This window comes from Patiria miniata, unplaced genomic scaffold (genome assembly GCF_015706575.1).
Source record: "Patiria miniata isolate m_02_andy unplaced genomic scaffold, ASM1570657v1 HiC_scaffold_24, whole genome shotgun sequence".
Classification (NCBI taxonomy): Eukaryota; Metazoa; Echinodermata; class Asteroidea; order Valvatida; family Asterinidae; genus Patiria; species Patiria miniata.
The window spans coordinates 10,281,083-10,308,690 of NW_024037063.1; the positions used below are offsets into that span (position 1 = coordinate 10,281,083).

Sequence of the window (27,608 nt, forward strand, 5' to 3'; positions counted from 1 at the left end):
ATCACATCTCTTGGTGTTCCGACTTCCATAATTTTTGAACTAAAGATGGTACCAGCATGCAGTTTTCACAGCAGTAATGCTCAGATTGTGCTCTTTTCAAAACTTAACCCTAACTCCTAGGGGGTGTGCAAAATTATATTGAAATTGGAGGATTCAGGACTATTAGGGTTAAAAAAAAATTGACCAGTGTCGACGAACGACTCATTTAGCTTGATCGCATCACAAATGTCGTGAACATGGCCAAATTTCACAGAGCTTTAGCTGTGCCAAAAATCCCCAAACTGCTCCAATAAAAAAAGGGTTGTTATGCCCCAAATAGATTATCAGTCCCAACTGCAGCTGGGACTGCCCCAACTACATGTAAAGTGTTCCAAGTGGAATACATACATTGGCAGTGCCAGCTTAAGTTGGGACAGTGGTCAAGTTGGGACGCAACACGGTTATCATTTTGATGCGACGACACTGGCTTTTGAGCTAATGTTGACGTGAAACCATCTCAGCAGCTGTACGAAATTGGACCATGCCCTCTTCCTTTCAAAAAAATAGCCATGCATGCTCACTTTGCCAACATCTGGGAAACGGAGCTCACTTTAATTGGTCAAAGACACCACTCTGAGAGAACACTCAAACCCTTCAATCGACAAATTTTACTTACTCAATTCTAATTTAAATATGTACTTACAAAACTCTACTATTAGTAATTTCTTTTCATGCTATTTTTGTTTTGCGTATTAAAAGGCTACTGAATAGTTGTGACCGAAGACTTTATATTTTACATTAAATACATATAGATGAAGTAAATGAGGAATCTCTGTCCCTTCTTACATTTCGAGCAAATTAAAGGATGGTTTAGATTATGTCAATTTGTAAAGTTCTCAAGCGTACATAAACACAACATTGCATTGCCTTGTGTTATTCTGCCCGCCCACAACACAGACTGGAGAAGTGGCGCATCAACTACGCGACAAAAATTACAATACAATCAAATGTGATATGAGTAATCAAGGAAAAGAAAAAAGAAAAATATTTGTACAGAAGATGACTTTTTAAGACTTATTTACAATGTGTACTAGAAACACGCGATTTTTTAAAGACTGATTCGTACCCGATGCAAAAGCGAAACAAATTTGACCAAAAAAAATTGTTCTTCTGCAAGAAAGAGTGTACTCGCTTTTGAAAAAGCCTTTTCAGTGTCACGTAATCTGCATTTGCAAGGGGTAGGCACTCAACTTTTTTGAACTAGTCGGGGGAAAAAGTACACAAATTTGACCAATTCCTAGATTCCGTTAATGTTTTTTAACTAAACGATCTGCCACCTGACATCATGGCCTTTGACAAAGTTGTACTTACCAGAAAAATAATAATAATAATAATATCCAAAAGCACAGTTTATTTATTGGATATTAAATAGCTTTTTCGGACTTGGAACAACTCAAATAATTTTTAAAAGATAACTGGGAAAACAAGTAGAAACTACAATCAACAGTTGTGTTTGACCGACTAGATCACAGCATACAAATCTCGGAAGTCCATTCGGAAAGATTTCCATATACGAAGTTCACTCAACACCCTGTGTACAAACCCTATGAGATTGGACTGAAAAATTCTAAGTGTTTTCTAAGAAAATGCTTGTATTTGCTCACTGCTCAAATTGACTTTGATGACATGAAATTGCTATCTGGGGGCTTGTTAGTCAATACAGAGGAAAATTAGTGAACTTCGTATACGGAAATCTTTCCGTCCATTCACAGCCTTGCATTACTTTCGCGCTGCCAACTTTTCCAAAAGTATCATTCAGTTATTCCAATCACTTTTCACAAATGGGCAAGGTGGGGGGGGGGGGGGGGACAAGGATTTCTACCACACATCAACCTGCATTGGTCCGCTGTAGAGAGGTATGTATTGTATATTGCATAAAATAATAATTTGCAACTCCACATTTTAAACTTGAAAACGAAACTCGATTTTCATCATTATTTAATCATTTTTGTGCACATGGGCCACACACAAATGGACGCCACATGTACACAGGCATGCAACTGGGAATTTAGAAAAAAAAACGAGGAAACTCCAAACCACATAAGACTTTGTACAATGTTTTTCAATTTGTATCGGCATTCATGAGGAGTGAAAAACGAAGAAATCAGCGGATCCGAGGAAAAGTTGCATGCCTGTCAGTACAGTATGATTTCGCTGAGCATCTTGCATGTACAACACTAAAACTTGCTTATTAGCTGAACTTGGCTTCAAACAAAATTCAGCGAAACAGTACACTTGCTTGTGAAATTGCTCCATGCCATCGGCCCAAGTAGACCCGAATGTGGCGTCAATGACAACGCCATGATCCAGCCTCGCGTAAAAACACTCTGAAATTGTTATGCGGCACGTCGGGTTGCCAGTATTCAGGCATGCAACTGAAAATTTAGAAAAACAAGGAAACTCCAAACCACACAAGTCTTTGTATAGCATTTTTCAATTTGTAATGGCATTCATGAGAAGTTAAAAACGAGGAAATCAGCAGATCTGAAGAAAAATTGCATGCCTGAATATTATAAGTACTTACATATGAAGCTTTCTGTGAATTTACGCGAGCGTAGGATCTGGCATTCTCAAGAAATTTGTGGGGAAAAAAGACCTCAACACGACAACAAACGTACGAGCAGAATTTTAGATTTTCTGAGGTCACGCAGGGTATGCTGGTACTCTGAGTCATGCACGCGCGAAATGGTACCCGTATAATCGCGTGCGTTGAGTGTTTCTGCGCAACTCTGGAACGTGGCGGTGTTAATGATGCCACGTTTATGGGTCTAGCCCGAGATGCCTAAACCTTTGTACACCACCCCATTTTGTCACCTTAACAATGATTTTCCTACTAAAAAAAACAAGTTTACAGATATATATAAGTTGAAAAAAAGGGGAAGAAAATTAGCACTTTTTATGGCATCACTTACATGCAACATTAAAAAAATTCAGTTTAGGTTAGCAAACAGTTTATAATTGATCATCCCAAACCAATGAATTCCTGGTTCCTTACTATCCATCAACAGTATTCTCCCTAGTGTAGTCAGGCAGTCAGACTTTTATACCGTTCAATGTTTAAGCACCAATGTCGCCATTTTCCAAACCCTGGCTTAGGCTGTGTCTCCAGCTCCAGTGCCAAACTGCATACCTAAAGCCACATATTAAAACAAAGCCGTGGTTTGGAAAATGGCCCTTTAATCCAAGAGCTTTTGAAATGTGCTCCAATGGCCCAACTCTGACAATAGGGGGCGCCAGACTCAATTCAAGCTCCACCACTTCCATTACAGTTGTATGCATGATCTCATTTTAACATGAACAAATGTACTTAAGAACAAATATAACTGCTCTTAACTGGTGTTTCCTGAAGTTCCTTTGTAAAAAATGTGTTGACCACATAGGAAGGAAAGTAGTTAGGACATTAAATTTCTTCCTTAAAGATGCAACTAAAAAAAGCTGTACTGCTGAAAAACAAACTAAAAAAACCCCAGCAAGCCATTTCCTTCGGATTCAGTCAACTTTGAACAGATAATAGCCGCACATGTAAACATCCTTTACCTGCTCACCAAAATAACTAAAAAAATAATCAATGATGAACTGGCAACAAATCCTACAAACTTCAATTAACGTTCATGTGTATGATTCTGTCCAGCAGGTTCTCCGTATACTTATTAATGGACGAATGTCAAAAGAAACAATACAGATGTCATTCCGATTAAATATTACGAAAAAATGTACACAGTAAAACTTGATTCCTTCAAGGACCCTACGATAAAACACTGTAAATAAGGATTTTTTTTGTTAATTTTTAGTAATAAAATATTACAGTGTACAACTGACCATGCAAAACGCCACTCGACAATTTGAGAGTTGAGTCAACAAAATTATAGCATACACATCCTTTGCAACACCAAGCCGGAAAGTTTCAAAAACAGTTGGTTTTCTTGCGAAATGGGCGATGTACAATGTGGACAGACGATTGGTTGAAATTACTTTGCAGATGACGAGACGAGAGTTGACTGCCGATGGATCCAAACAGAGCTGATATGTGATCCGGTGTTGAAAGTCTAACATTTATGCTGAATGAAACGTGTGCCATGATGTCACAAATCCCCCTACAGATAATCAAAAGGATGAAAACATTTTTAGCAAAACTCACATAAAGCCACAGGTCTTGTCATAATGTTTCAGTCGGGAGACTAAAAGCTAGTCCGAGTATCACCCGAGCCAAGAGTCTCCTGTATAACGTCTGATATATCTAGACATGCAGATATATGCAAGCCGCGCAGCAGCCAATCGGAGTCGACTTCACTAAATCGTGACGTCATTTCATGCCCATCTTCAGGACTGAATGGTTTGATTGGTCAATTTGAATGCAATGTTTTGTAATACAACAGCCGAGCGCATTATCGCGTAGCATGATACAAAGCGCGTGACACAGGTTTTTTTTATCCATTGTCTATGAAACGCAATGGGTGAATGACCGAAGACCCGATATAGACATGATAGAAAGCACCCACTGATTGGTCAAAATCAAGAGGTCAAGAGGCGGTTGTCTTGCCTAATTAATCAGCTCACATATCATAGACATTTGCTGTGGTCTATTACATACGGTAGACTAACTAAAAGCTGACTTGTGATCACAAAAAGATTTGAGTTATGACAGCACATTTTCATTCATCACATCATTTCATCACATCTCTTGGATTTCCGACTTCCATAATTTTTGAACTAAAGATGGTATCAGAATGCAGTTTTCACAGCAGTAATGCTGAGATTGTGCTCTTTTCAAATCTGTAATAACGTTTGACGGGGGTCGACAAACGACTCATTTAGCTTGATCGTATTACCCATCCATTTTGCCCTCAAACGTCGTACAAAAGGGTGCAATTCAAAATATGACACGGCAACTTTCAATCGGAAGTGCAAGCAACGAAATCCACATAAGCATCCACTGAGCTAAAACAGGTTTGTTCCTTAGCACCCTTAAGATTTTTTGAACAATTTTGTTGCTTCAAACGAAAAAAACAAACATGCCAAGATGACAAAATGAACCCACCTTTTAAGCATGCAATCCAACTTGTAGACTGCCCCACTGACCCCTCACAGCAATACACAGGACCTGCCACTGCCCTGTTTCTTCTTATTGGTCTTCTTTCGTGGGTCCGGCGTCTGACGGTTGATCTGTCGCACCAGGTCGTGGAAAATCTCGTCTACGTTGATCTTGGCTTTGGCCGATGTCTCCAGAAACGTGCTGGGATAAGCAGGGAAAATGAGAGTACAAGACATAGGGTGTTATCAAACCTAGTTGAGTCTGTGTTAAGAAAACGGGAAAAACCCCTGAAGAAAAAGTGGCTGTTTTGAAAAAGTGCCGTTATTGCAACGCAACAGTCTTCGAACTTTCTAAGCTAGGTTGACACGGTGCGCTCAAAATCATAGAGCAAATAAGCAGAAAATATTGCTGATCATATTTTGATGCTAAGCAGGGATAGGCAGGGTACCAGTCACTAACAATACACATCTGATACAATTTTAGCCGGTGACCTATTTTTTGCTAACCAAATTTTAATTTCTGTGCTTACTTCCTTAACTGCTGGCTCACCCCAAAGCGCCCCCATAGTTGAAGCATGGACATTATTTCGCTCGTACCCCCCGCCCTGCAAACAGGACGTTGGGAAGGGCTGATGAGTTTACGCTCTGATGGGATAGATTTTGCGTGACCTGTGACCTGCAATTCATCACGGCAAAGATGACTTGCAAGGTTTCAAATGGCCGTTAAGACTGAGTCAACACTCTTTTATGCCCATTCATAAATCCTTTTTTTTCGTTGAAAACGTAATAATGTAGGAAACTCTGTAAATGTTCAATTCCCGTCACTTGCTCAGGCTCCGTTTTGAATTCACAAAGGGTCAAAAATGCTACGCTCAAAATTTGTCCACATGGTCCGCAATGAAAAAGAAATCACATCCGGTATGGAATGTATGCATTTCTATGGGAAGTTTTTGGATAGCATTTGCGCACATTGGCTAACTGCGCTCTTAAACAGCTACAGTCAGATGCTTTATACATAGGTCAATATACCTAGAATCCCATCCCCACTTCCTTCACAAGATTCTGTGAAGCTCATCATTATGGGTGTTTTTGAAACCATGGCTTCATTTCCAGTTACCGGTAGGCCTCAGGAGTCGGAGTCCCTAAAGGCACCACACATTTTCTAACTACGCAAAAGGTATTCACTTTGGCATTAGACATCAACCGAACAAATAATGACCCAAGTCTAATTATGGAGTAATTTTCAAATTTCACATAATTGCAGCCCGACATTATTCCAGTTCTTGCCTCGTAGAATGGTTTTCACCCCTTTTAAGCTGGTTAGGAAGGGACTAAGAACCAGTCTACTAGCAGGTTGCGGATCTGCTTGCAGCAGTTATCCGAAAACAAAAAAACTTCATTTTTTTTCAGTAAAAAATATGAAAGTCAAATGTCAAAATAAAATTTGTTTGGAGAAAGAAAACCGCATGCACAAGGTCAAAGTTTGGAGTTCAAGGTAGAAGTCCGGAGTATTTTCATTTGGTTTGGAAATCAAAGGCTTCTCCATGATGCTGAAGCCATAAATGAAGCCGAACATAAGACAAAGGCAGAAATTTATGGCAACATCCAACCTATCTCAACTACAGTGGCACAACGCAGAGCCCGCCTTGCCGGCCACTGCTACAGAGCCAATGAGCAAGTTGTCTCTGACCTCATCTGCTGGAGATTGCCTTGCCCCAACAGAGGGAGGAGACCCCTCAACTACGTTGACACTGTATGCAATGATGTGAGCCAGCACGTTGATGACATCACCACGGCCATGGCGGACAAGAGAGTCTGGAAGAGTTCGGTTGCCTCCATCTCGGCTGCGGCCGCCCAATGATGATGATGAGATGAAGCCGAACTGGAGACGAAGCCCGTGGTTTCAAAAACACCCATATCAAGACGACCCGTGTACTTACCAGTTGCCAAACTGTCTTGCGAGGTTGACTCCTTGATCCTTCCCTACCACTCTCTCGTCCTCCAGATCGCATTTGTTGCCTACCAAAACCATGGGCACCTACAGACACAGAAAACAACAACACAATTATGACAGTAACTGTTGTAAACATAATAGGGACCATTAGAAATGGTACGTGTACGGGATACGTATGCAGCTTGGAAAAAAACAAGCTGGTTATATCACCATTTTGTGTGTTTATTTCACTTACATGTAAACCACATCTATCATGTGTCTATACATTTTACCATTTTGATGTGAAATGCTCTTTGTCAGTACTATGCCAGCAAATTTTTCCAAGCCGCAATAACAGTAGCCTGTACTCGAAGAGCATCAAGACATATAGAGAAGGGATGCAGGACAGGGAAGAAGGGGGTGGAAGCAGTGTACAACTTTTATGAACAGATCAATGAATCTTAATAAATTATTTCTACCTTTTTAACAATACATGTAAGTTTGTCTTTTGGAAAATGTCAAACTGTGTTTAAAATAACCAGAAATTCACTGCAACCAAGCTTGTACAAGGGAAATTCTAGTCTAGGGGCTAGACGCTGTTCTTGTTTGCTACGCGATAACCCGCCACTGCGATAACCGGCCACCGCGAGAAGGCGCTATCACGACCAACCAATATCACCCACGAACCTGTCTTAACAACGTCTAGGGCACTTGCTTAAATTTCCCCCCGAAAAATGGGGGAAACTAGTGCGCGTGCGCCAATTGTGTACGTAATTTTCTCTTCACGCACGCGCACACGAAACAGATCTGCCATAAAATTGCACAATAGTCTGGTAGCTCGCTATACTACTGGCTGGAAGTTTCAGATATACATGTACAGTGGATAATTGTCTGCTGTCAGCCGAGCCGCAGGTTGCCAGCCGGCCGTGTACGGCGCCGGGCCCGCCTGGGGTAGCATTGCAGTACGCTTGCGCTGTTTGGTTCGTAAAATACGACGGAGAAATGCCGGAGAAGTACCGCCGTACAAGTACACGCACACACGTACACCCATGTATACACACATATTGTACATCATGATTCAATCCGCGGGATACGGCGCGGTGTGGTACATCAGGGGATTAGACTATGAATATGCATGTTATTTTGGGTAATTATGCAACATATATAATGCGCGCTACATACATTACGCAAAACAGATGCGCGCGCATTACACAATAGCAAGTGCCCTAGACGTTGTTCTAACAGGTTTGTGGGTGATATTGGTTGGTCGTGATAGCACCCTCTCGCGGTGGCTGGTTATAGCGGTGGCGGGTTATCATGTAGCAAACAAGAACAGCGTCTAGCCCCTAGACTAGGGAAATTCCAGTGTTATGCAATGTCCATGATAGAGCATTTAAGAGCTCAGTGAATAGACCTGAATGTATTTTTCAAATCTTATACATCCACCATCTAGTAATGGTCAAGGAGATTTCAGACTAGGAGTTTGGAGCATTTCTCTGAATCATTTATTAGATATCATGGTTCATTGGCTCTGTCACGGACATTACACTTCCTTTCATAAGGCTGGAATTGCCAAGTATTTAAAGCTATAGTCCATCATTTGTAATTTGTGCATTTTGTTCGTTTGAAGCAACAAAAGTGCTCAAAATCTAAAGAAGGGTACTGAACAACTAAACTGATGAAGTTTCAGCTCAGCTTCAGCTGTATATTCCGAGAAAAACTGCATTCTAGGATCTCAATTTCAAATCAAAAGTTTCTGAATCATGTTTTGAATTGCGCCTGAATTCAGTGTCCGAGACATGTTCTCGCTGAGCCGATTGCAGCTATACGCGATGTTGCGCAGCAATCCGACGAATTATAGCGGCCGCGCGCGCGTGTGCGTCGTGCCAATGATTGCGCGCGCTTTGCCGAATAACAAAACGAACTACTAATTTAAATTTTCCTACGGTGCGTCTTAAGAAGCACCGTTGGAAAGGCCTTCTTTCGTTGATTACTTCAAAATGACAGCTTGCCAGAAAGAATAATTTCACAGGGAGTTTAGTCCCCTTACTATCTTTCAACCAAGTATGTTTTTCAACAATAATTACGCCAGCTACTTTTCGGATAGCTGCAAATGATGGACTATAGCTTTAAGTCAACTGCAATGCAATACTTGTGTGTTCTTACGTTATCTGTGTCTTTGACTCGTAGGATCTGTTCTCTTAAGTCCAGCAGGTCGTTGAAGGTGGACTGGGCTGTGATGGAGTAAACAAGAACAAATCCCTGGCCGTTCTTCATGTACAAGTCTCGCATGGCCGTGAATTGTTCCTGGCAAAACAAAAAAAGCATTTGATTGTCAGACAATGGTCTCACAGAGGATTGATGGTCTGGGACAAAATCCTTAAAAATTCTAAGCGGAAAATCTTGATTAGCAAATTTATGTTCTGCGCCAAAATCAACAGGGTACCAGTAACATGCAATGTATATTGCATGATAGTTTAGCTGGTAGCCCTTTTATCTGTGCTTCAAAAACCTGTGGTATCAGCTTTAAGAATGTTGCCGCAGATTTCAACATGCGCTTGGTATTAATCCTAACTTCTTCATCACCCAAATCCAACACTGTCCAGCACACAACGGGCAACTCTTAGTTCCTGGAACCCACATATGAGTGGCTGGGCCGTACTGTTTCAAATCCCTAAAAATTCCTAAAGAAGTTCCATAACAGCAGAAACAGGGTAACATTGTGATGGGTTAACATCCTCCAGCTTAGGCCCCCAAAAAAGGTCTTTGGTTTCTGGTATGGAGCTTGCACCAAAAGTGGTGCAGCAACGTGGCTTTTTTTTTTTTTTTTGCTTTTTTTTCCGTCAAATGTTGGCTGATGACTGCAAATGGTGCCCGACTAAATTTAGTGCAAACTACATGTAAATGGGGGCCCAGAGAAGCCACATAAAGCTTTTACTCGATCGTAACCCATCTAGAAACACGTTAAAATTGTGCAGTGCTCAGCAGGATTCCAGTCAAACTAGTGAGTTTGGCAGTTTTGAGACATCATCTTACGTTGGCAAAAGAACTTTTTAATTTTTGCCGACGCGCATGGCTACGGCGACGCGCGCGCAGACCAGAAACCGGAGCCTTTTTTTTTGTTTGGCCTTAGGTTTGGCCTGTTGTGGGTGGAATCATTCACTTTATCCAGAAGAAGCTCTGCATTTGTCCTGGACATATCCCGGGGACATTTTCATTAGCAGCTGCTTGACTCACCAATACTGATAATTTCATTGCGAGAAGATTGCGGGGAAAGTTGCTCAGAATCCTGCAACTTAAACCCGTTACAATGTCCCCAACTTGTCCACGATATGAATTGTGACTGCCCTTGTACATGTACGCATTTAATACACATGCCCATTTAAGTAGCAGTCTAGTCTTTTTAATCTAAATCCCGAACTCAAAGTAAACTGAATCCTCCATTATCCACCCCCACACAGGCAATGGTTTTGATTTTTATGGGTTCACTACTTCACACGGGGCTTGAGAAGCTGGACTCTTGCACAAACAAACAGGGTTCTCGCAGGGAAGGTTACGGGCAATGCAAAATCGAAAGTCATTTTGTGTTTCCCGAAGCCACTTTGAAAAATTCATTCTCGTTTTGTACAGATTCTGTCACCATTTTGCCCAGACCAATCCTAGCTGCAGACCCTTGGGCGACTGAATTGGAGCTAAAAATGGCTATGACCTACCAAACCTTAATATAACCTTGCTATCAAAACAAACACACACACAAAATGTGATTTGGGCCAGACGGTGAGACCTATCAATCAAGATACCGTACTGAGACCCGAACCAGATGCTATCCAGCTCAGAATGTTATTAAATGAATTGTTCACACACATAATGTATTCACACACTGTACAATTACCCGTGGTACTGCACAATAGGCAAATGTCCAAAATTATGTTGGTACAGAAGTATATCATTTTTATTGTGCACTTGACACTGTTGAACCTTGAGCCGATGTTTCAGGGGGGAAAAAGTGGGGGAGACCAGAAAAAGGAAAAGAAAGAAAAAAACTCATTTGCAATAATGATAATGGGGAAGTATTCTTGAAAATGACATGTAATTCTGTGTGTAATGAAGCATTGGCATTTACGAGAATAATATGTTAATGCTAACAAATTACGGGCTTCAGAGAAACGCCAGCGTAAAATATCTATGCATTAGAAAATTGGGTGCTGGTACATGTACTTTAATAATACGTGTAACATCACAATAGTGTAATGCATTTTAACCCTAACCGCCACAGAATTAATTTGGGATGAGGCACCATGTGCTACGCGTACACAATACTACATTTGTACATGTACCGGTACTTTGTATTTGCACCAAGCTACCGGTACATGTACATGTATGTACATCATGTGTACATGTACATGTACACATGTAATGTACTCGTACAGTACATGTACATGTGCATTTGTACATACATGTACATGTGTACAAAGTACAATGGGTGTGGTACCAAATGCTAAAAAATACTACAAGTACTTGTACTCTAATAAGCTGGAGTGCTACATATTGAATACAGTTGTACTACAAGCAGGCCATGTTACAGAGTACATGTCAAAAATGCAACATGTATTATAATATATGCCCTATACATGTATTTGATCCTTAATAAACTCTGTTGTTTACCAAGGCATGGCAAATTTTATGGAGCAATTTTTATCAACTTTGTGCAAGAAGGTGAGATTTAAATGCAATACGAAAAAAATACAGTCGAGTCTCGTTATAACAAACTCGTTCCGACCTACCGGTAGCCAAATTGTTTGTTATATCAGAATTTTGTATTAAGAGGAACATCAGTCTCATTCATTGTGCACATAAATGCACAGACGGGACCAAAGCTTTATGTTTGTTATAACCAGAATTTTGTATTAACAGAGTTTGTATTTAAAGAGAGTCGACTGTACTCGCTTTTAGAATCTGCCACTTTGCACTTGGCATCCTTCAATGTCGGTACAGTGCTGGAGACGGTGGCGGAAGGTGCATGCTGTGGCCGTAAGCTTCTGAAGAAATGCAGGATCACCCCTGATGTCATTGCACATCTCTGTGATCGTTTGGCGCACAACACGACCGGGGTGTGCAATAACATCAGGGGTGATCCTGCACACCTTCAGAAGCTTTCGTCCACAGCACGCGCCTTCCGCCGCCGTCTTATGCAGTGCTGTATCGACATTCTGAAAGTTAGTACCGGTATTTTTGTATGGCAGTTAAATCTCGCCCTCTTGCACAAAGCTGATGAAACTCGCTCCATACAATTTGTAATGCCTTGTTTCCATGATCTGAAATTTTGGTTTAAAGGGAAAATACAACATTTGCAAACACCAAAAAACAAAATGATCAAATTATCACGAAATGCCTTACTGAATTACATGTATTAGGAAATGACAGTCTAAAGCATCCTGTCAAATTGTGGCTCCTGGTGTGCCGACATTTTCAAGAAAAACTGTATTTTTCCAACGCTGGTATGCTGACTCAGCGTTGGAGAAAACTGGATATTTTTCAAAAACTGCTCCTAATTTTTCTTATTTTTATATTCTGCATTTTCTTTGCAATTGATTTCACACCTGTGAAGGGGTACAAGCCTGCTAGACTGATTCTTTGACCTAACAATGTCCCAAAATCTATACATTGCTCTGTTTCATCGGGGGTCAGGGAACCAGACTTCAAGAACATGATTGGTTTTCTTGGTTTTTCCAGCATCTACAAGCCCAAAACGTGAAACATGTCAGTTTAACAATATTTGCTACAACATACTTATCTCCAAATCCATTTATTTCTGAAAATTGCAGCTAAAGAAAATGTTGTACATTCCCTTTAATTCCATTGGTAAACAACAGAGTTATAAAATTTTTGGACAGTACATGTACATACACGCAATTTGGGAGGTCGGCTAAATTATGTACATAATAGGCTATCCATGTACAATGTACATGTATGTGTACATCAAAAACCATAACGTTGATGAAGTTTCTACAACTCCTGTTTTTTTTCTGCCAGGAGTTTCTCAAGTCCTCAATAATTTGACACTGCACAGTTTAAACCCAAGTATGCATTATTTGTGACTCAACAAAATTTGGGAACCAAGCCCATCTAAACCAATATTGGCCTGTGCAACACATAATCTTTCACTAGTAAACAGTCAACAAAGAAGACATTGTATGCCGCTCTGAGGGTTGGGCTCCAAGACAGGAAATTACATTCTCAAGAATGTGATTGTAAACATGAGTCATGAGTGAAAATGTATTCCAAGTATTGGGAAAGATCCCTTAAAGGGAATATACAACATTTGCAAACATCGAAAAACAAAACTACCAAGTTTTTACGAAATACCTTAATAGGAAGTTGGTAAATGACAGTCTAAAGCATCCTGTAAAATTTATGGCACCAGGTGTGAAGTCATTTTCAAGAAAAGCGGTATTTTTGTATACATTTCCAACGGTGGTCGGCTGACCACCGTTGGAAAAACCTAACTATTTTCAACTACTGCTTCAAATTTACCATTTTTGGGGGGTTCAAATTTTGTTTGCTATCAGCTATTGGTTACATGTTCATGAATGGGTGCAGGCCAGCTAGACTGGTTCCTTTACCTTACATTTTTCTGGCATCTATCAATTGATCCGTTTCATCTTTAGCAGAGTCAGGGAACCAGACTACTTGAACGTTGTTGTGTTTCTTGGTTTTTCCAGCATTTTTGAATACAAAACTTCAAAAATGTCGGTGTAACAATATTTGATCTATTATACTAACCCCTCAAATAGTTCATATCTGAAAATAACAGCAAAAGCCAATGATGTACGGTACATTCCCTTTAAAACTGAACCAATGATACCCGGTACAAAATCACAGGAGAGCATTTGTACATATTTCTTTCATGGTTAATTCTTCTATTGCCCCCACACATGACACATGTGCAGCACCTACACATGACCCATAGCACCTACACACCTATGCAGCACCTATGACGTAGGTGTCAAAGCAACACCCAGTATCCCGTCATGAATTATTACTCACGGCCAGTGAGCTCTAGGAAGAGAGATACTATGCATTCTTCATGCTTGAGTGGTGATACCATACAGCACGCGGGATTCTTTGTGTTATAACGCTGGAGATACAGGCATACATAGCCCACACATAGTACATTGTATCATGGAGGAACTGTACACGCCTACATGTCTGATTCACCATCAGCGTTTACAGGGTTACTGTACTTTCTGCAGATGGTTTAAAAACGTGATCAGGAGTATTTTATTTTTTTAATACTTACATTTTTTACGACTTCTATTATAATTGTCTTTTAGAATTGATTTGAAATTGTTGCCAAGTAAAATTATTAACAACACACATGTAAAGCCAAGGATGGTAAATTTACTTCAAGTAACTTATTCTGTTTTGTAAAGTTTTGCATGAGCTCGTGAATTTAATGTAATCACATATTATTGATATATCCTACGATTAATCATGAATTGTATAACTACATGTATTCTTTGTGAAGGGGGCAGACCTAGTACAAGCTTCGGCTTCTTGTCTGGCCTCCCCATACTATTATTTCAAGTTCCATTAAAATGTTTTCCTGATGTATATTATTAACTTAATTACCTTAGGCTTAGTATGGAAATAAACCTGAAACCTGAAATTCTAAATTAATGTTTAAATGCGTCCGCCGAATGGGCACATGTACACATTTGTGTGTATTTACAACAAAGATGCTCGTCGTGATTGAGCATGAAAAGGTCCTTTGTGCCTTTTGTCTAAGCTGACAATACTTTGACTGTTCGCTGCTTTGTGGCTTCTACGGTTTCTCTATAAAACCCTTCCAGATCCTCTCAAATCTACTGGCAGGCTTAGGGAGGATTTGGGGCGGATTATTAAAGGATTGTACAAGCCCGGCCATCATGGGCCTCAGTGTCCCTGGAAAGTTCAATACAAAGAATTTGCCATTCTGGAGAGTTAAGCGCACGTGAATCAGTCAGAACTGATAAATAATGGCAAGATTACGCGAAGTTCACTAATTTTCCTCTGTATTGACTAACAAGCTCCCAGATAGCAATTTCATGTCATCAAAGTCAATTTGAGCAGTGAGAAAATACAAGCATTTTCTTAGAAAACACTTAGAATTTTTCAGTCCAATCTCATAGGGTTTGCACACAGGGTGTTGAGTGAACTTCGTATATGGAAATCTTTCCTAAATAATATACACAAAATAAATGTTTATGAGTGCAACTGTATGAATAATTGCATGAGGTGACAGTTGGAACGTTCCATTCCACGAGGCGATGCAGAGTGGAATGGTACATTCCAACTGTCGCCGAATCAAAGTATTCTTTCCATCGCACGAATGTGAAACATTCATTATTTGTTTTGAACATACAATGCCTGAACACTAATAGTGTCACCGTGGAATAGAACTTCTATTTACCATGGAAACAAACTTTTTATTTTTGCGGTGCGGCGGGGCCGTGGGTTGGGATGAATATGACACATGATCAATGACACATGATCAACAAACCACCAATCAGATGACAGGGATTTATTCAGGCGATGTTTAAATCCAAATATGTACATTTACAGCAGCGGTAATTCCAAACAGTTGAGTTCTTTCACAATATTTTAACTTAAAAAAATTACTGCAAGTTAAATGTGCGCGATCCCCTTGGCATGGTGGCAGTATTTATACAGTAAGTTAGTAAGCACACTTTTAACAGTGTACCTAACCAAAATCAACAATGACCTCATTTGACCCCTAGATGACCTTTGACCTCAAATGTCTGAAGTCATCTGGAGTCCCCTGCCCAACGATTATTGTCACCAAGTTTGGCTGAGAGTGAAGTCTTGACTTTTCATATGACAGCACTTTTCAGTTTAACTAACCAAAACCAACAATGACCTCATTTGACCCCTAGATGACCTTTGACCTCAAAATGTCGCAAGTCAGCTAAAGTCCCCGGCCCACCGATTATTGTCACCAAGTTTGGTTGTGAGTGAAGCCTGACTTTTCATATGACAGCACTTTTCAGTTTAACTAGCCAAAAACAACAATGACCTCATTTGACCCCAAGATGACCTTTGACCTCAAATGTCTGAAGTCATCTGGAGTCCCCTGCCCAACGATTATTGTCACCAAGTTTGGTCGAGATTGAAGTCTGACTTTTCATATGACAGCACTAAACAGTTAACCTAACCAAAATGTAACACACAGACGGACACACATGTTTACATTATACGTAGTGTGGACATTCCTTTGTTTTCGTGTAACTTTAAGAAAGACCTGTGAAAAAACTCATTTTACTCACACTGTGAAAACTCTTTCAACCCAAATTTGTTTCCACGATTCCCTTAGGGTTTCTCTTCATTTTGCGACGGATAAACCTAACCCAAAAATGCCTCTAAACCTGTTTTCCAGAGAGGGGGAAACACTGTGTGGACGTGGGCAAGTCCACACAACGTCGCTGCTACCTGACTTTATGTGGACCTCTTTTGTTCGGAAGTCCACACAGTGAATGTAATGCTTGTACACAAAATGTACACTATCGCAATATCCTCCTTTCTGGCTTAAAAGCAAGGGGATAAAAAAGAAAAGGCTTGTAGCTTCCGCACAGTCTTTACAGTGGATTCTTCTTTTCTAGATTGCTTGAATAACACAGATTTATGGATAAAAATGCACATGAAATGGAAAACAGAAATTCCAAGTGATAAGAATTCCAGCACCAACTGTATGATAATAAAACAGTACTCACTGTTCCTGCTGTGTCCAGAATCTCCAGCATACATGATAGTCCACACTCCTCCACTTGCTGTGTAAGGGGAAAAGAAAACAATTCACAATGTCATCAAATTGATAAAGAAACTCAATGGACTGCTGATTTGTTGCCAAACATGCCAAATGCTAAAAGTTGATTAGTTATCACTAAAGAAATAACCAAAAAGGACAAAGGGCAACTTCACCAAAATAATAAACCTCAATGCCAACATTTAGAAATGGTCAAAATGCCACAAATGACACATCTGTTTGAAGCTTATTTACTGTCTTTTATGGAATATATGTACAATGTAGTGTATTTCTAACAATGTTCAATAATATGGCTGTTACTTGCAACTAAATAATTAACAATTGGGTAGTGGGTACAAAAAAAATCAATATGTTTGAGTACATCCAACACCATTGTGTTTTGACAGCAAAAAAAAGTTGGATGAATAATTTCTTTTCACTATCACTGAACATGTTGTAAAATATGCAACTGATTTTAACTACATTTATGTACACTGTTAAATTGTCCAAAATGTATCATGTACATGTACAACATTGTGGAACTACCCTAGAGACATTTTGAACACTATTACTATAACGTAGACTTGCCATGCTCAGCCCGGTATGAACGTGCACAAAAATACATGTACATGTACATGAACAGTACGTATTTGACGGGTCGTCCAATGAAAAATCATCGTTTCTTTTGTGCGCGACGTCGGCTGTGGACAATTCCAACAATATCCACTCACAACAGGCCAGGAATATCAGATATTATTGCAGGGTAATATGACACTGGGTAAACGTATCACACACCGTTCAGACAAGATACTGCCTGTATCGACTCCCAGTTGACCATCAGCAAAAAGACGTGAACTGTGCCTACTGTACGTGTGTACAAGCTACACGTTATCAGTTACGAGTAACCGCGTATACATGTAGGCCTACTGTTATTGTCTTTTAATTAATATCAGTCCATATTTATTTTGGCATTGGCACTGCGGAAATTGGCATTGATCTACATTGAGTATAATTTATGTTCAACCTGAGCATACAAATGTACATGTACATTCGGAATGTACACGAATGTACAGGTTGTATACAATGTGTTCATACTATATGCTTCCATGTGCAATACCAATACTATGCACTTGCACACTGTGCTTTCAGTACATGATTTTAAAGAGGTTGTGGAATGCTCAAAGACATTTCCGTCATTTTTCGGGTATATGTAGCCTAAGGTGTGATGAAATAAAAACGACTATTGTGTCTGTCATGAAATGAATACAAAAGGTACTTTTGAGAGCTGTTTTTCAGGTCCAATTTGTGTAAAAGTTGTCGTTGGGGGCAGCAAACAAAACATAGTAAATCGTGACGTAATAAACAGGACTCCCGATGCAGCGTAGTATAAACGAGTCCTGTTTATTACGTCACGATTTACTATGTTTTGTTTGCTGCCCCCAACGACGACTTTTGCACAAATTGCACGTTCGGGTCGAAACAGGACCTTAGAAACAGCTCTCAAAAGTAGGCCTACCTTTTGTATTCATTTCATGACAGAAACAATAGTCGTTTTTATTTCATCACACCTTAGGCTACATGTACATACATGTATACCCGAAAAATGACAGAAAGGTCTTCGAGCATTCCACAACCTCTTTAAGCTGTTTCTTTATGAAGTGCCTTCAGTGTCTCTTGTAGGCGGACTTTGGCACTATATAGGCCTACGGCTACCAGTAAATTGTTGTTGTTATATTATTATGATGTACAAGCACATTACCTGATGTACCCGTACAATGTATGTACTGGTATGTAAACACTACTCATACATGTATTAAGGGCAATTCTGTAAACTCAAGCGTACCGTACATTTGTACATTTCAAACACTTTGACCCTAACTCCCTAGCATAATTTTATAGGAACTGTTCCCATCCTGGCAAATTCCAACACCCACATGGGAAATCCTACACACACACTGTTGGACTTAGTTCCAAACCCAATGTAAAAGACCATCAGTTTAGTACTGTACCCATCCTAACAGATTTCAACAAAACCTGCTGTTGGGCTTTGATGGGTTGAGTTCAGCTAGGGCTAATGAGCTGCTTGCTGATGGAAACGCGAATGTGACACATGTACAAAATGTACATGTATCACTATAATAATGTGACATCTAAGGGGCAATTCCACGGTTACTCACGTTACATTTTCGTAATGTGAGTAACTGATTTTGTGTGTCTTGTTTATCATAGGCATACATAACACATTTTCCTGGATGTCATCTTTGGTGCTTACATGTAGGTAGGTCTAGGTCTACTCTATCTACCATGGGGATAACAGTTATTAAACCTTTTCAGTATATGGTAATTACAGCCCAAGGAAACTCAAAAGTACATCAAAAATGTAACGTGAGTAAGGCCCAAAAAAAAATAGTCGGTCTCTGGTCAGACCAAAGTCTGGAATTGATGCGGTGACGTGTTTTTTTTGGTGGCTTTTTTTTTTTCAAGCTTGTATTGTACAGACAAGGCGGGTACTATTTTGCTTTTTTGTGTCCTCATTATACATTGGTGTCCTCCATAATTTGCCTTGGTGCCCTTTATCATTTGCCTTGGTGCAATTTCCCCATTCCTTGGTGCTCCTTGGTACAAAAATTTGAGGAGGCGCGGCAATAGAGGGCGCTGTTGTAGCTACCGTGTTAATTGAAAAAAAAAAAAAGGTTGATGCGCATGATTAAAATCGACGCGCGCGCTGACCAGAAACCGAGTATTTTTTTTTGTTGGCCTAACCGTGGAATTGCCCTATTGTATAGAAAACAATTACAGACCAAACTAAGGTACCGGTACACCTCCAACTGAACTACATGTACATACAGTCGACTCTCGTTATAACAAACTCGTTCAGACCTAGCCAAATTGTTTGTTATATCAGAATTTTGTATTAAGAGGAACATCAGTCCCATTCATTGTGCACATAAATGCACAGTCGGGACCCAGGCTTTATGTTTGTTATAACCAGAATTTTGTATTAACAGAGTTTATACTAAAGAGAGTCGACGGTACATGTACATGTATGTGGTCGGACGTACCGTATGTTGGATTTTACGGAATTACCAATTACATGTATACACACTGTATACATACATGTACTACTTTCTATAAACCGGTACATGTGCACAATGTAAAAATTGTTGTTCATAAGAATATGCATACAACTATTTCCTTCCTTATGAGTTTTCGCAAAGAAGAAAATACTCAAAACTGAAAACTGGGGCAGCCAGAAAATAGGGCAACCATGAACAGTGTGGCGGAGACGCAGCAAAACAAGGAAACTGCCCATGAAACTAAAATCAATCCCAACAAATATTGCACAATATGTACATGTACATGTTGTTTGTTTATCAAACGGCACAAATTACAGCACAACTTTTGGATAGTTTTTACTCAATGTTGTCATGATAACAATAAAAGAAAAAGAAAATCACATTCATCGCTGAAGTTTCTTCGTCGACTGCCAAAGACTTTACCAAAAGCAGTCTTCCAAAATACAAGTAAACCTAATCTATTGTCTTAAAACAAACCAGTAAATTAGAAGTAATCAACTTTGTAAAAAAAAAAAAAATTAGATATGCCACCATTGAATACTGATCCTAGAATGTCAGAGTTCATACTATAGCCATGAAACGAACCTCTGATTGCAATAAAATGGTCGATGTCTTTTAATTAATAAAGAAAACCCACCATATGGTTCGTGTACATGTAACCCATAGTATTTGAAATATCCTGTCATCAATATCATGTAATATGTGACGTGCATAAAATGCATCATTAAAATGTGGTTACAGAATGTTTTTGTACATGTACGTCAAGGACGTCATGTTTTGTCACACGGTACTAGGAAAACAGGATGGCAAACCAGAATAAATATTTTTCAGATTCATTGTGTAACCTACCGTACCAGCTCTGTCTGGTGTTCTACACTACAAAAAATTAATTAATAAATAAAATAAAAAGTATGCTATGCTGGTCCGAAGGAATGCTGTCGAAGTGAACACCCAAGAAAAACAATACATTTACTTGACTGGAAATAATTTTCATGACCAACTCATCAACAAACTCATTCCAAACCCAAACCTTTAAAACTTCAAATAACAAGTCGACGGTTAAGAGCACCGGACTCATGTTCTGGTGTTTCAGAGGCAACAGTGACGTGGGTTCGAGCCCGCCGGCGGACAATTGTGCTCTTAAGCAAGGCACTTAACCATTATTGCTTCGTCCTTCGGATGGGACGTTAAGCCGTAGGTCCCGTGTGTTGCATAAATGCACGTAAAAGAACCCAGTGACACTTATCGCTAAGAGAAGGGGTTTGCCCCGGTGTTTCTGGCCTCCTGTATAAACTCCCACGCGGAGTATTTAGGAGAAGAACGAACCAAGAACTTAAAACTATTCCTTGGGCTAACGTTGTGTATAATTGGGCGAGTTATACATGTAGTTCCAGTCCAAGATTCCTTTTGGACTGATTTCAAACAGCCTTCATTACACCACAATGAGATGAGGAAGTCATAAAACAATATTGATGACTGAAATCTACAAGTACATGTATCTATAGGGAAATTCGCCATTGGATTCTACTCAAAGTTTTTCTGCAGTGTACATGTATGATTACAGTAATTACGTAGCAAACAACTACATGTACATTATGTACAATCACTATCACTGTGTTCACACTAGATCCGGCAAGGGGAAAACATGGGGGATCTGATGCAGCAAGTTAAAGGGAAGATACAACATTTGCAAACATCAAAAAACTAAATGATCAAATTATCACAAAATATTTTACTGGATTGTTAGGGAATGACTGCATAAAGCATCCTGTAAAACCGTGGCTTCTGGCGTGCTGAAATTTTCAAGAAAACTTCTATTTTTCCAACGCTGGTCGGCCGACCAGCGTTGGAGAAAACTAGCTTTTCTTCAAAAACTGTTCCAAATTGTTCATATTTAGTTATTCTGCACATTCTTTGCAATTGATTACACACTTGTGAATGGGTACAAGCCTGCTAGACAGATTCTTTGACCTTGGATTCCCCAAAGTCTACAAGTTGCTCCATTTCATCTTAAGTGGGGTCAAGGAACCAGACTACAAGAACATGGTTAGTTTTCTTGGATTTTCCAGCATCTCCAAACCCTAAACGTGAAGCAAGTCAGTTTAACAATATTTTCTGTAACACACTTATCCTCCAGATCCATTTATTTCTGAAAATTGCAGCAAAAGCAAATGTTGTACATTCCCTTTAAGGAAGAGAGCTGTATTAGCTGTTGTGAACGCAAGAGAGAACAGTCCATATCGACTGTGGGCAGTTGGGTCGGATACCCAAACCATGCTTCTAACGTTACTGTAGCAATTCTGTTGGAATCAGCAAAAAGTGTAGTGGAAAACTGCTTGGTTTGTTAAAATGAAACGAAACGTTGAAGGATATACAGTCGAACCCTAATAAGAAGAGCACTGTTAATACAAGGTCCTGCTTATAACAAGCACAATTTAAGGCCCCAAATCTTTGTTTTTCTTTGTTTTCCAATACTGTTAATACAAGGTACCTGTTATATAACAAGGTAATTCGTTAAGTCCCAAGGACCTTGTTATAAAGGTGTTTGACTGTAAATGAATTATAATGTCATTCAAAAGTGGAAGTTACATCTTGTTTATATCCAACCATCGAAAATTACTGCAGACATTTAACCCTTTCGATTATTTGCCGTCCGTGCCAAATGCACAAACAAGCAGATTTTGTTTGACGTTTTTAGTACTTTCTCTTTTTCCTTTTGTTTTGGAAAATGGCTTTTGTTTGATCTGCGATGAATTTCATGCCTCTGCTTCACCATGAGCCGAGAATTCCCACTGACTATAGAAGAAAATTCTGTGCTAGGGGTCAGCGTATCTCACGGGTCAGCAGGGAATAAGTGAGTTCGGTGTTTCCAACTGATGTGCACATCAAGATTTGCTGATTTTTCTTTCGGGACAAAAATTTCATCGTATGCGTGCAAAAGCATAGCGGGGTACCAGCAAAATTGAAGAGATCATTGTGTTCGGAGGTATAGGCTCAAACATTTTGCCAAAAAACTTTTGACAGTGAAGTTTCTTTACCGGTAGGTGTCTTGTTGTGTCAAAACTTTTGTGCGAATGAAAGTTCCATCTTTTTTTTTTGATGCACGAAAAGTTGCACAGAATGCAGATTTGGTTACCACGTCCCCCATAGCCTTGTGTGCATTTATCTGCCGCGGTTATCCCCCCCCCCCCAAAAAATGCTGTGCACCAGACTATTTTGGAATACCGAGCTGACTTAAAAATTTAGCTTGTGCACATGGGTACCGTACATCCCGTAACTAAGGATTTCACGAAAACAGGGTTAGTAACGTGCTAACGTTGTTATTACACAAAGCCTCAATACAAGCATGAGATAGAAACAGAAATACTGTCACCTTGTAGCTCTAAATTGTTTGCTTGATGTAAACTACACCATTCTCCATGCAATTGTTTTTTTCTCTTATCTCTTTATCTAACATCTAGATTTATATGTTTATGAAAGGCTTGGTTTTGTGTAGTCAATACCATACACACTATTAAACCAATGGGTATGAAGAACCCAAGACAAATATTTAACAAAAAATATTGAATGATAAAAGAAAATCCATGGCCAAAGGCAACAGGAAGGACAACAAGACTAGCAACTCCCCAATGCTCAGCTGCATGCTCCAGCCTCGGGCGTCATGAGCACTTAAACTGGAAAGTTGGATCGATGCCCAGGCATGGTTGTGATCAGGTGATTGGGACAAACATCTTTCTTTCTTTTTTTGGTTGGGGGGGGGGGGGGGGGTGAGGGGAGAGCGCTTAAGGGATAAGTTTACTAAAAAATATAGCAACAAGTATTGAGCTTTCAGTTATTCCTGTTCACAAACACATTAGGGCTGTGTCGAATGTGCCAAAGTATCTGGATATTCGATCGTCGAGTTGTCGACCGGATATCCGCATAGCATTTTCTTAATTCAAATATTCTAAAATGTGAGTGGTCTCATGGAGATGATGAAAAACGTCCAGTTTATTCTTTAAACCCTAACCTTCCCAAATCCTCCAAAATCCTCCGTGCATAAGTGGAGGTTTTCGAAGGAATGAGGCTACATGGCAAAATTGTGTGGCTGATTGTGAAGGATGCACTGTGTCAAGGTCTTGGGCTGGACCTTGGGTTGTTTATGCTCAGCCGTTCATAAATTAAGGCCTACGTGTAGATTATACTTGAAATCCTCTGCACTGCTCCAGGATGTCACTGGCTCTGCCTCAACATATTGACAGTGATTGCTGGAGGATTTTGCAGGATTGAGGCAGTGGTCACCCCTCCCAAGGAAACATATTCAGGAAATAACAGATGATTTTGGAAGACTGAGGCTGTATGCAATTTTTACACAGAGGTAGTTGGAGGATTTTGCAGGATTGAGGTTGCATCCTAGCAAAATGCTGATGTAGTTTGGGTTAATCATGCAACTTGGGTTGTTTTATTGTATGTACGTTGTGTGTAAGATGCCATAGCTTTGTCGAAAGCCACTTTTCGCTAATTTGTGATAACTATTTAAAACCCAAATTTCTTCAATGAAATCGGTCAAATACCCTTTGAGTCAAATATTTACAAGTGTGGGCACACACAATTGAAAATCGGCATCCAGTTTGGGCTTGCAAATGTTGAACTTGATCAGCCCATTCCGAATATTTGAATACTCAATCAAGACCTGGTTGGAATAATTGAATACTAAATTAACCGAAAGCGCACAGCCCTAAGATACAGAGTGTAGAGAGGCAACATCTACGTGCACATACCTTTCTGTAGCTGTCTTCAATGGTGGGGTCATATTTCTCCACAAAGATCCCTTGAACAAACTGCACGGTCTGCAAGGGAGCAAGAAGAAACAAGAAACGCTTGAGAACTGATCAAGGTTTTGATACTGGGGTTATGAAATACAAAACAAAAGAAAGCAAAACAGGAACCAGCCTTAAATAACGATCAGGAAAGTGGAAAAATCAAGCTAGAGTTTACTCTATACACGAAGGGTCGTGAAATAATTCATTAGATGCTATGAGCTTTAACAACAACAATTTGACACATCAGGAAGTTACTGTGCAAAGTGAAAGTAAAATATACATGCACTGCATTCCTAGTCTCAAACATAAATTCCAAAACAGCGTACATGTAAGTGTGTATAGACCTACATCACGCTTCCACCATTGTAGTCATGTTCCCTGTATCCAATAACAGTACTGAATGATAATTTTTTTGTGCAAGAAGGAACCAGACTATTTTTCCCTCCAGCCTCGCTTTGGTTACATTGATTTGAATGGGAAAAAATCAGATGGCTGCAACAAGATATTGGTCTATAGCGTAATGTCATTATTTCTGGCCAAAGATACCTTCATTTCAATCTTTTTTTCTTCTAAATAAGCGATAGTAAAATACTAAAATATCATCACACTACATCATACATACACTGTATTAAGGTCTGTATGCTCTTGTGATAAAAAAAACAACTTTCTTGCAAGTATGCAGCGTTTTAAAAATTCCAAGGATGAGCTTTTGTTACATGACTATGTACAATAGTTTGTTCCATTCAGCTGGGGCTGAAAATTGGACTATTTCCTGGCCAAACAGTTCAGTGCATGCAGCGATAATTTTTTAGTTCCTTCGAGCTGGTACTTGATTGATGATACCTTGACAAGCTAGAATTGTTTCACTGAGTTTGGTAAAGTATTCTGCCTTCTGTAGAGATTCTTCTCAATACATTGCCCAATTTTTTTTTTTAAATTGGGGGGGGGGGTCAGAAAAGGAGAAAGGTTATAAATGACTTCACAAATTAGAAACTCCATTTACCAAGGCACTCTTGCCTACACCACCGGATCCCAAGACCACTAGCTTGTATTCACGCATCTTTGATGACTGTGGACCTATTGAAACACACAAAGAATGGAATTAAGTTAGACAAAAAGAACACTGCACAAATCCTTTGAACATGATTGCAATGTACACTTGTTTGTTGGCTGTGTTTGAACATTTGGAGGCAAGTACGCATCGCAGGTTTGACTGAATGCAGAGTAACTGTAAGTATAGCCACTCAAATTGAAACTAGACTCATTTTTACCTTTAAATCCAACAGGATCCCACTATGTCACATACCCGATGGAGCCTGTTGGATTGAGCAGTTAACCCCTTGTGTACATTCCTCATGCAAAATGTTAGATTCAGCAGGCAACTGAACCGCATTATAACGCATTGTTGGACTCCGTTGGATTCAGCAGACAACTGAAAACGAGGCACAGTGGATTGAGCAGCAGAGTCCGGTTGGACTCTGTTGGATTTAGCAGGGTAGTCCTGAGGAAGCACTAGGGGGTTAGGGTTTTAACCACCTTTGCCCATTTAGTATGGAGTAGAGGCTCTAATACCAGAACCCATGGTTTTTTTCAGCCGCCATTTTTTTTCTGTCCACCATGTATACAAAATGGGATTGATTACTGAGCTGCGACTTCGGGATGCACGTTTAGAGATTGCATATTTGTATTTTTCACGGCAAGAGTGAACGCTTGGGTAAAATTAGTGTTTGTATGGCCATCCGCGCCGTGTGTGCGCCCAACAACACGAGGTTATGAACTGTACAATACATACATGACATATTCATACCCTTGCCCAAGCGCGCCTGCATAAATGCATACATTACAACGCGTCCGACATTTATCCCATGTAGACACATTTTTCGGGACAATATTCGTGGGAGATGAAGACTGATCGTCTTTTTGGCAACATGGATGAAGATTTCTAGATAAAGGAACGTGTTTTCGAACAGGTACAAGTTCCTCTTTGACTAGGTAGGCCTAGCCTACCCTAACTTTGGAAATTTCTGTCCTCTCAATCAAAATCGGTAGCAAAATCGCTACATCACTTTTCAGTGTGTAGGGGAGCAATGCCAGTCTGGCTGTACAAGAGCTTGTGATAGTGTACGGCCAGAGGCAGACGGGCTAATCTGTTCCTTGTTGTCTCAACTGCTCAACGGAAGACTTGTCGATAGATCTATCTATTTGACATGTTTGACGCACAGACGGTTGAGTTGTCTGACTGGTCAAGTTGTCTCGAGTCGAGTTGGCAAACGGTAGAGTTGTCCGAGCCCTGTCATGCCTGTCACATCATATCACTTTTTATCAGTCATGTCAGTTTCTGAAAATAGCCTCCTCCCCCCCCCCCCCCACCCCCCGACTCCCATCAAATTTCAATCAATTCTGGCATGTTATTGTTGGCACATGAATGATATGATGATTCAGTGAACAGTGGTGAAATCTTACCAGTTTTAACACATAAACATGATAAATTAATAGTTAAAAGTAAAGGCCCATGAACCCACAAATGTCAGTTCAAATCCGAACTAGGCCACACTGTCATCAGTACAGTCGACTGTCACATTCATCATGTTCATTCTTCCTAGTTCCAATCATTTTTTGTCCATAGAATTTACGCACGCTTTGTCAAATTCGCACCGGCGATCAAATGTATCGACACAATTTATAAATGAAAACAATAAGTACACCCATTTCCCTATCAAAGTGAAGACAACAGAAAGACAGGTACATTGTAATCTCAACCATGAATATACTGAAACAATAATTCAGAGCGAAAAATGGGTACAAACCTGTTAAAACTCACAACAATCTCAGTAAGGATCAACGCGTTGGGCGAGGTCTCGTCTAGCTGTTGGTCTCCGATCGTGACGTCACATTTATAAAATGCAGAGCTGTTCTAAAAATAG

The 27,608-nt window shown here is 39.9% G+C and overlaps 1 protein-coding gene across 2 annotated transcripts; it reads right to left on the minus strand.

Annotated features, from left to right (window-relative positions):
* Positions 1 to 560: 560 nt before the first annotated feature.
* LOC119731633 (ras-related protein Rap-1b-like) lies at positions 561 to 27,608 on the minus strand. 2 transcript variants are annotated; one of them, XM_038204833.1, is made up of 8 exons: positions 27,506 to 27,608; positions 25,688 to 25,761; positions 24,643 to 24,711; positions 16,774 to 16,830; positions 9,170 to 9,310; positions 7,011 to 7,108; positions 5,078 to 5,272; positions 561 to 4,133 (listed from the first exon to the last, which is right to left on the minus strand). In XM_038204833.1, exons 2-7 carry the CDS (start codon positions 25,742 to 25,744, stop codon positions 5,122 to 5,124), a joined length of 573 nt encoding a protein of 190 aa, XP_038060761.1. In that variant the 5' UTR covers positions 25,745 to 25,761; positions 27,506 to 27,608; the 3' UTR covers positions 561 to 4,133; positions 5,078 to 5,121. The 2 variants fall into 2 exon arrangements, with proteins under 2 accessions (XP_038060761.1, XP_038060760.1); XM_038204832.1 differs by having other exon boundaries at positions 27,492 to 27,607.

Coding starts and splice junctions, on each gene's coding strand:
- LOC119731633 (XM_038204833.1), bottom strand. CDS start 25,744: ATGCGTGAATACAAGCTAGTGGTCTTGGGATCCGGTGGTGTAGGCAAG. Junction 24,712..25,687: donor GTGTAGGCAAGAGTGCCTTG/GTAAATGGAGTT, acceptor GCTCCCTTGCAG/ACCGTGCAGTTTGTTCAAGG. Junction 5,273..7,010: donor GCAAGACAGTTTGGCAACTG/GTAAGTACACGG, acceptor TGCTTATCCCAG/CACGTTTCTGGAGACATCGG.